The sequence below is a fragment of the Diuraphis noxia genome, unplaced genomic scaffold, assembly GCF_037042655.1.
Source record: "Diuraphis noxia isolate RWA-SAM2 unplaced genomic scaffold, SU_Dnox_SAM2 contig0001, whole genome shotgun sequence".
NCBI classification, from domain to species: Eukaryota; Metazoa; Arthropoda; class Insecta; order Hemiptera; family Aphididae; genus Diuraphis; species Diuraphis noxia.
Window position 1 is genome coordinate 51773327 of NW_028301711.1, and position 11109 is coordinate 51784435.

At 26.1% G+C, this 11109-nt stretch overlaps 1 protein-coding gene across 1 annotated transcript; it reads left to right on the forward strand.

Moving 5' to 3' along the window:
- The first annotated feature begins 3162 nt into the window (after nt 1-3162).
- LOC107170288 (uncharacterized) lies at nt 3163-8519 on the forward strand. Its single transcript, XM_015520364.2, has 4 exons — nt 3163-3473; nt 6291-6503; nt 7573-7714; nt 8028-8519. Exons 1-4 carry the CDS (start codon nt 3312-3314, stop codon nt 8300-8302), a joined length of 792 nt encoding a protein of 263 aa, XP_015375850.1. The 5' UTR covers nt 3163-3311; the 3' UTR covers nt 8303-8519.
- Nucleotides 8520-11109: the final 2590 nt, after the last annotated feature.

Here is an 11109-nt window from a genome sequence, read left to right on the forward strand (position 1 = left end):
ATTGTTTAATATTATTAAGCTTCAGTGATATTTTTGAAAATAAAAATAAAAGGTAATTCTTCCAATCTAGTACCGAACTTGATAAAATAACTTTGAATACACATCCATCCGATAACAAAGCATTTAAGCACTTTTACAAGTTAAGTATGTGTACCTACTACATTTGAGATAGATGCCACTGGCTGCCATGTTAGTTTCCAAAGGGTAAATATTATTTTAACTAATGAATAATTATTATGAATAGTGTAATAATATGATGTTTGATTGGGGTATGATAAAACAAAATGCATATTAATATGTTATAATTAGATTTTTAGAGAACCTTTTTACTATTAGAGTGTGTAAGTGTATATAGAATGCATGCCCTTTATAACTTTGTCATCCGAGTTATAAAAAATATAAAATTAATGTAAAATAAAATATTAAAATGTTTCCATTATATTTTGGAGTGTAATTTCAAACTATATTTAAATTTTTCCAATTAAATTGCCTTATGGTTTTATGAAGGATAAATTGTACTTAAAAATATTATTAAATTAATTGAGATTGATATGTATTAATAATTGATAACCATAGACGTGTGCACATTTTTTTATTGCAGATCATAAATAAATGTGATTCCCAAAAATATACATTTTCATTCCATAATTTATATTAAGTTAAATATATTATAAGTTCCCGGAATAAATCATATAAATGATAAAATATTTAACATTTTTTTTAGAATTATTTATTTATGAAATGTAGATACCAAATAATATATATATATATTATATTTTTTTTATGACAACAGTGTCCATTTGACTACATATTTTAATATAAAATTGTGTGTGTTGGAGTACGTGCGGAATCGATGGAATATCATGGTTGAAAGCTCATTGTATTGACCATTACGCTAGTCTCCTGTGACGTGGTGGCAGACCGTGACGGGCTATAATTTTTTTTTGTACCCTTTGTAGAGATGTCCACTTCAATAAAGTATATTTTTTAGAATTTTATTTATTTATTGATTTATTATTATTATTATTATTATAAGGCTCGAAAGTCAGAGGAACTAAGAAAGAAAAAACATGCAAAACAATTTAATAGATACACAGCATAAAAGTGAACTCAAAATTCCAAATTAAACAAAAATGTTGTTATTTATCTGCTCAAAATAAATTGAAATAATATACCTACATTAAATATTATTATCAAAATCCATATTTGATCTTTTAATTATTAATACAAGTATGGAAATCAGAAATACATTTTCCTTTAATTAAAGGAATAGGCATTTTAATTTTTATATTTTTAAACTGACTATTTTAAAGTGTGAGTGACTTTACAGAATTGGCATGCTATAAATCGGTAAAATACAGAATAACATGCGATTCTTAAAACTTCCGGGCCCTAATATTATGATATTTTTTTAACAATATTTGATCATTTAACTGACGTTTGCCTATAGGTATATCAACATACAAATATTTTAATCATGTAAGTACCTAGTTAATCATAAAAAAAAAATTAAAAGTTGGATAATATATATTATTTCAATAATCACTGGATACGTAATAAGTGTAGGAACCATAGAATAAGTAATTTTTTAACGTTTATAGAAACCGACATACTTCACTTTTTTACTGTGTAGGAAGCTATAGGAACTCACATATTCAATATTTTTTTCCACAATGTAATAACTAACATAGGTAGGTATGTATTTTTTTTTATCTGCTAAATCTCGTGTAGGAACTTATACATTCACTCGAAATCATTGTCTCGATGACTAATATGTTTCCAACGAAAATTTCTCCTACACAAAATGTACCTAAGTAGATAAGTCTTTTTACAATTTTTATAAGTTATTTATAATATGAGTAGATTAGTCTAAATATACATCAAACTATTTTTTGTTTTTTGTTTTTTCTTGTTCAAAGTACTACAATATTATGTGAAATATCATCAAGCGAAATTGTACTTTTTAACAAAGTTGTGCGATATCGCTGTCAAGAACATTTCACACATGACAGCCGATGGAGTCATAGAAAAAATATACGCTTGATTGGGTTTTATTTTTTATGAAAAGAATAATAATAAATATTATTTCACTTAATTTGATTATCACAAATTTTTTTTTATGCCTACGTGATAGCCGTGACACAATAAAGTTATATTTTAAGGAATAAATCAATGGCCACTGTTGCCACAATTATAACTGAATTCGTATTTTTTTGTTTTCTATTATAGTTATAAATATAACACGTTAATTTATTTTTACAGAGTGGGGGATTAGAACTGAATGGTTCTAATTTAAATTTTTACTTATTAAAATAACATATTAGTTTTTCAGCGAAATTTCTTTTCGTTTCATAAATTTATTTTATTGAGATTCTTATTATTAAAGTATAATCATTCTTAAATTTGATAATTTTCGTGATATCAAATTAACAGAAATCGTTGTTTAAAACACTTATTAATAAAACACGACGAACGTGTTCGGTTCGAAACCATATTTTGAGTTTGACCTTCCTTTAGCACCTAACTATGGAGGTATACTTTTGGCAGAAACAGGTACCTAATAACCCTGTCTCTACATTCTTCGACAGGGTACGTACCGTACAGTTTTTTATTCTAGACTGTTTTACATATTATTATTCTCATGAGTAGGTAACTTCCGATAAAAAACAAAAGTCGTACTAGACTACTAGAAGAATATTTTTAAACATTAACATACGATAATTTACGCATGATCGTTTTGTTGACCTTCTTTATGTGTTTACCTACTATTGTAAATATTGTGCGATGGATAGTTTATGTATACACAAATATACGTAAAACACAGGAAGCGTAAAATGTTTGTTTCTCCATTGTTCGTATCGACCCTCAATTCGCAGGGGTTTGTGCATGTTTGATCGTTAAATATTTATTATTGTATATTGTTTTGCAATCCAGTCGACATCGTCAAAAACAAAACGAAAAACTGACAACACAATAACGTTTAAAAATATGTATGTAAGTTTTAGTAGATAATACTATAATATAATATAATATAATATAATATAATATCTATTATGTACATATTAATAGCATAGGTACACATATTATACTATTTTAATATCAAAATTTGAATTATACATAATTTTAAATTACCGTAACCTTGGTAACCATTTTATTGACGAGCGATTGAGTTTGACTACCGTGATAAGTTATATCGTCTTTAAACAGGTAGTATGTAGGTATACACACCAAAGGTAATAAGATATCAACGATTCATGAATGGAAATTAATTTTTTACTGTTCGTAAATGAATGCTACATTAACGCGTTACAATGTCGTCTAAGCCAAAACAAGATGTACTGGCAGAAGAGGAAACAGACGAAGACTTCATGACGAGAATAACTCAACCTAGAATATGGACAGTCTTCAAATCAGAATTCATTTTTCAAGTATTTATAGACGAGCGATTCGATGAAGTCTTAGATATGTTTAAAGTAATTTATTTTAATATCAATATCGTCTTAATATTATATAATAATAATCTGTATTTAAGGTGTTAAAAATATTTGGAAATGCTTTATAATTACTGTTTGATAATTTTAATACTTAGAGGTTGTAGTTAATTTATCTTCGTGTATTTTAAAATTAAAAATCTAGCTATGATTGATAATATTTTATAAAATGTATTTTATTTTGAAACTGTTTGAACATTAAGTTCAGAAAATGTTTACACACCTATAACACAATAAGTAATAGTAAGGGAGACAAGTACGAGAGGTTTCCCCATTGCCTTTTATCCGGGTCAATTATTATCATAATCAAAAAAAATATTGTAATGAAAAGAATTACAAATTAAACATTTTTTAAATTAAAAAAACTTTTTTTTACCAAGTGACATTTATTTGACTTGTTTATAGCGTCTGAACTATATAAACGTTAAGTTATAAAAAAAAAACATTTTTGACATGTAATGGTGTGACAAAATACAATATCAATGAAGTTTTTACTTCTTTGATAAAAAAAAGAAATTAATGTTTATAGAATGAATCGAATAATTTGTGGCATCAACGGCTTAGCCCGATTTATAATTAATAAATGTTTTATTTTTGTTTTCTATCTAATTGATAACAAAATTAATTTCTTAATATGATTTGATTATTATTGATTTATTTATATTTATATATTTATATTTATTTATATTTATTTTATAAAATATTCTAAGACTATAAAATAAATTGTAAGTAACATTTTATATATTTAAAAAAATGTATTTGCTAGAAAAAAATTGCATATCAATTAATTAAAACAATTCTGCTATCTGCAATATTATAATAGGTTCTAACTAACTGCCTCCATAGTTAATAAATAACGTGTGTACATTTCACCTGCCTATATTAATGAAAACATGTTATTAACTCATAAACCATAATATTATATGTTCTTTTAACTAATCAGACGGTAGTGAAACTAAAAATTGAAAAATAAAAATATTCCCCCATTCGTTCTCGCATTGATAATTCTTGCAATCCATCTTTGAGTTTAAGTATTCAGTTTATTATTATATTTATTGGTACATACTCCCTTATCAGATATTAAATTACATAAATGTGTACTTTCTTAAAATGAAATTCATATGAAATTATGTTTTAAAAATGATTCTGAAATGACTTAATTACTGATAAACGAACATAGGATTGTATAAAACATGCAAATTATTATTCAAGTTCTGAGGTTTGGTAAAAAAAAAATAATCTTAATGCGCTCATAATAATATTTTCACTTAGTGAACTAAGTTTTGGATTATGTATTTCTGGGTTTAATTGTTTTCTTAAATAATTAATTTTTCTATGATATTAAGTTCTCAATTTATGGCAGATAAAGGAAGTCATTCATTCAACACAGTGACAAGTAAAATCATGAAATCTAAAAATAGAAAATAATAAAATAAAATAAGTGACTAAAATTACATAAATAATTATAAATATTAAATATAAATAAATAAAACTAAGGTTCCTGCCAATAGTTATATTAAAATTATTGTATTTGAGAGTTAATGCTAAAGGTCTGCTGTATTGTTCCCTATATTTATAAGTGTTGGAGAATGATACCAGATGTAAATATTAAAATTGCACTATTACCTTCTTCCTGATCGTCGGAGGGCTTTCGAGGTCGTGATTCAAGAATAAGATCAAATACACCATGGTTATAAAATATTGATATATGTATAAATTATAAAAAGGTTAATACATATAATATGATTCTTATGCACTTTACCTTATTTTCAGCTTAATTTTATTTATGCGAATAACTTAAATAGGTTAAAAGATTTTAAACACTCGAATCCAAAAAAATATGACACTGATATATTTTCGTTAAAATAGAGAAGGCCAGTTGTTGCTCGTAGGATCCGATGTGGTTAATTTGGCTGGTCCTCCTATATTCGTGAGAGGTTATTATAGTGGTGGTTGGTGCTCGTGCACTGATGAGAGTAGATTACATGGTCAAGCCAGCCAGAGTAGCAGGTGGTTCCATCAAAGGCCTCTATGTTTCCAAAGACTTGCATTGTCCTTGGTAACAGAGACCTCCATTGGACCATCCCTTGTCTCTGGTGGCAGATGAAATAGATCACACGTGTTGTACCAGATTGTCACAACTACGTTTAAGTTCCTATATGACCAAATAATGAAAATCGTCCCTTTTATTAGTGATTAATGGTGTTTTTTAGATTTTAATGGTTATCTGCGTGTGACAACTTGACCGTTATTTATTTTATTGAATATTTAAACAACATACAACCACGATAATATGTGAGGCAATTGTGAGTATATCTTTACACCTACTTCTATCGATTTATGTCAAAACGACCAATGTATATGTATTAATTTAAGCATACTAAATCAGAACTGTTGGTCGTTTTTACACAAATAATATGATCAAATATTAAACCAACGACGTTGATTAAATAATCTTAAATTTGTACAAATTTCATAAAATTTACCTTCTGAACCTTCATTCTTCTTACACCAAGCCACATAATTGTACCAACATTATTTATGGCGGGTATCTACCTAGGTTCTAATAACGCATTTTTATTATTATCCAACTAGTATCCCATCCCATTTCATTAATATGATATTGATTTATGTTTTATAATATATCTAAATACGAAATTAGGTTTGAATTTAAAAATTAAGTAATCTTGCAATAGATACACAGTAGAATACTGCTAATTCAGCAATAGTAGAATAAATTATTATATAAATACAATTGATCAAATTAAAACAAAAAAACTAACATTCTTTTATTTTCAGAATCATTATATTCACGAAGAATCATTATGTAATAATAATACATTGTCATCAGATCAAGATTCAGTTGATCAATTTTTATATCTGATCAAACATTGGATCTCGGATACTTTATCATCAATCGTAATTGAAAAAAGCTCTGGAAAATGTATTGGAATAATAGTCTGCAGATTTTGTTCAATTGAAGATAACTCATTAGAGTTTAGCAGATTGAGGGTAATTGAGCAAATTTATTTTACAAAGTGATGGTATATATGGCCTACTTAATATATAGTTACATACAATAATTTGAAACCGGACAGCTAAATAATTAGATTCTGTTTAAAGATAAACACTCATTTAGTAGGAAAGTTTCAGAAAGTTTAGAATTTCGTAGTTAATTAGTTACTTGTAAAGACAAGTATAGTTTATTTTAAGATGAATGGGGAAGTGGATCAATATTTGTTCAAATTAAAATTCTAAAATTCTAACGAAATTTAACAATTTTAAATATTATGTTCCTTAATTTGTAAAATATTAACCGTAGAGAACTAAAAACTTTTTACCATTATGAACATTGTTATTTTTCGTTACAATTATAATAACATTTTCAATATAACATTATTCAGACTAATTTTAATCAATTTAAACCATGAATATATTCAAATTATTTTAGGGTACGTGGTATGCCAGTAATATTGACTTAAATAAATTAGTAACAATTAGTTGTGAATCTATAAATCTGAAACGGGAGGGAAGCTAATATTTTTTCTGAAAAATATTTTTATTTTAATACATAAAAAAATATAGATGATAATATTATGATTGAGATTTGATAAAAATACTAACAGTGTTATTTATATTTTTAATAATACTACCTCATAAAATAATTACGGTCAGAATTTATATGCCTTAAAAAAACTATCGAAAAATACTCTGAAATTAAAAAAGCTTATCTTAAACTAATTAAATGAAAATACGTGTTCTAATATTATTATAATATGTTATATTTTCGGCTAAAATAAGTTCCGTCTATATACTGCTGCACTACTTATAAAAAAAATATTGATATTATTGTAATTATATACATCCTTAAAGTACAAATATTCTCAGAAAAAGTCTAACACTCCGTCTCCATTCAGAATAATTGTTTTTCACGTACACAGCAATGATTTATAATTGAATTCATAATAATTAACACGTCCATTACGCAGAGACCTTACTCTACGGTGATGATACTCGACAGAGTTGATTTTCCAAGTTTTTATTTATCTCTGTTTAGATGTAAGAAAAAAATATGTTTTAGTTATACGAAGGAGAGAAATGGAATATAATACAGAATTTCAAAAACCACTTGAGCCAAAAAGTTGATATTTACAAATATTACAAAACTGTAGCATTCTTCAGAATTTACGCTTGGTTTATTCTTCCTCCGTATAGAGGTCAAGGTAAGTGTGTTTTAGTAATATCTACATAAATGGTAGACCGTGCGTTTATCGGTAATTTACAAATACCATAATTATATCCCTTTCAAGTATAAGAAATAAGTTGTATAATAACGTATCGATCAAACACTCGAACGCAATACGAAAATTCATATAAACTCGGAGAAACGCTCAGTCAAAAAATAATATAATACGATGGCATTTCACTTGTATTTTATTAGTGTAATAGTAATAATTATACTATATAGGTATACCGCTATACGCGTACCTGCCTGGTTTAAATCGACTGAATTAATATTTGTTTTACAATACACAGGATTGGGTAAAAAACTATTGGAGTGCGTAATCAAACAACAGTTACCCGAGATGGTGCATCTGGGGTGCAACGTGATATCCGGAATATTCACTAACAAAAAGAGCCAAGGAATAGCAAATTCTTTGGGTTTGAAGGCTTTGTACGAGGCTAATTATCTTGAATGGGCTAATCAAAACAACGTAATGTTGACTAAAAACATCGAAGCTGAAAATGAAACAGTCAGTGTGATGGCTTGTCAAATAAATCAGAATCAATACGTATCCCTGCAGCTATAATGTACCTAATATTTGATGAACTGTCATTTTTCAGATATAAGTAGTTTTTGATTTAAAAGAGTTGATTTGATTGTTTATCGATTTTGTATGATACAATTTATATAACCACGCCTAGAGATAAATAAATATTTAAAATGGAATTTAATAATTTAATAATTTTTTTTAAATTTATACATTCAGCAAAATATTCTAATACAAATGCACATGTAAATATTTATTATTTGTTTTATTTAATTAAGAGATAACATGCAATTGTCGAAATTTAAAATTTCATCCAAGTAAGTCTTTTATGGAATGGTTACATTATATGTTACAGCTGATTTTTTTCGATGTGACCACGGAAAATGGCCATAGATTTTAACCTAAATTTAAAAAAAGCCTTTTTTCCATTATCTGTAATAAAAGTATTTATACTGTGTAAACATGATCGAATAGGAATTTTTTTTGAGAAGAACGTTTTAAAGATCACACTTGAATATCGCACAACTGCCTCATACACAAAGCTACTCATGATACAACAAATTTGTTGGACATAAGATATATTTTTAAATGTATAACATAAAGATATTTTATCTATTAGTGACTTTTAATAACAGTCTCTCTGAACTAAAAAATTGAAAACAAGTGTTACATACATATATTTATGATTTATATAATATAAAAAATTATTTAGAGTGAAATCTTCCCTAACAGACTCATTTCTCTAAATATTGGACACCTCTAAACGGTTTTTTTTAGGAATAAACTGCAAACTTTTTACAAGTTTAACTATATCTAAATATAGTGAACAAAATTTCAGGGAACGAGAGTATTCATTATTGTAAAGGTTTCACTGTAATTTATTTTTTGTCACACACTTTACTTTCTTTTTACTCGGTTCCATTATATAATATTATTACAACGTAGTTTTATGTATTATTTCAATAAAATACGATAAAGATTATTATAGTTCTTACGAAATACCGTAGTAATAGCATCTCGACGCGAGTGTATCTAAATAGCCTATCCATAATGCCGTGCGATGATCATAATATAATGATATTATCAAACGATAAACAAACTTTCCATTTTATTTAATACTAAACGTATTACATCATTTTTAAAAACTTTAGCTACAAAATAGTTTGCTATAAAAATGTTTAGTACTTAATTTGACTACATTTTTTTTATCGGATTCTATTATGTTGGTTCTTATATAGGTACTCTTTATAGTGTATATTTAGTGACGACTATAAAATTCTTAACGCGCGTTTAATATTGGGTAACTTTAGATAATGTATCATTATTGCATATTATTCTGCGGAATAAATTGTATCATTGTATTTTTTTTACATTAAACGTGATTTTTAAAACTTGAATTAGCTGAATGTAATATTATGCACTTGTTTAAGGTATATTATTATCTGAAAAATATGTCAATTTATCATATCAAATCATATCGAAAGAAATGTATAAAATATTTTACTCTAGTCTATTTCCAAGAGGACTTTGTAGTAGAAACTGGAGTTAATAAATTTTGTATTCGCTTTTAATACATTACCATATGCATTATATTGACTTTCTAGTTTCTACTATTTAGATATCTAAGGTACAGCAGAGCGTTATCCACTTAGCTTTTAATTTTTACATAAATATAATATTTCTTAAAAGTTTTATATAATATTTCAAGAAAATCAAATTGATAAAACTTTGAAACGCTTTTGGTTATTGCAGGTGTGATAATATTATGTAAATACACACTGATAAATGTGTAAGGTTCAGTTTTTTTTTTGCGAAGGTTTCGTTTATTCATTATTAGTCAACAATGGTACATGTACTCGTATATTCATTTTTGATACTTCTAATTACATTATTTCAATTTTAAAACGCTCGTTAAAATAAATGATTTTAATTTTTTTGTTGCTTTTGAACTTAATAAAACCACCTAGCTTCGTACATTGTTGTAAATTATCGAATAACTGCATAAAATTATCAATAAATTAAAAACATTACGTTACAATAAATACCATACAGCTTATAAAAGTAATAAGTATTCAGTTAAATTGTAAATTGTAATAATCCATAAAAACATTAAATAGAATACAAATTATGAATACTATTATTCAGAATTGCCATCGAGTTCACATGCCATTTTTTTTTAGTACTGAAAATTAGATATAATTTCATCTTGTGTTACAAATAGTTGTTTTCTCATAAAATTGTATTAACAAATTATCATTACTATTTGTGAATAAAAAAAAGAAGCAAAATTAGCTCAAAACAACGTTATGATCGGTTTTCATAATAATTAGTGATGTGAAAAAGAAAAGAATATTATGAGAAACAGAAGGGTAATAAAAAATATATATCCATTGATAGTAAAGCAGGAGAGTATATTTTAAAATAAATTTATTAAACTATCAATAAAATGTAGATTCCTACGGTTTAAAATGTTGAGAAACACTGTACCAAAATTAATTTAATAAAGCCATATAAGGCAACCCAGAGAGCCCCACAAAGTGGTGGCTTCTATTAATTTCCAAAAATGTATTACGTTTGTGTCCATACAAATAATGAATATAAATTCTATATAGGCATTTGTCATTAATTGTTATTACGTCGTTAAGTAAAATGTTATATTATGTATACTGATTTAATAAATATTAAAATGTATGTTTGTGTGAATGTTATAGATTTAATGAACTTATACCAACTTAACTTTTTTATATTATACTGCTCGTTTTTAAGCCGATGTTATTTGACTTTCCCAAAAGTAGAACTTCCCAAAATGTTAAACTTTAAACCAATAGTGAAAAAAATTGTTTTAT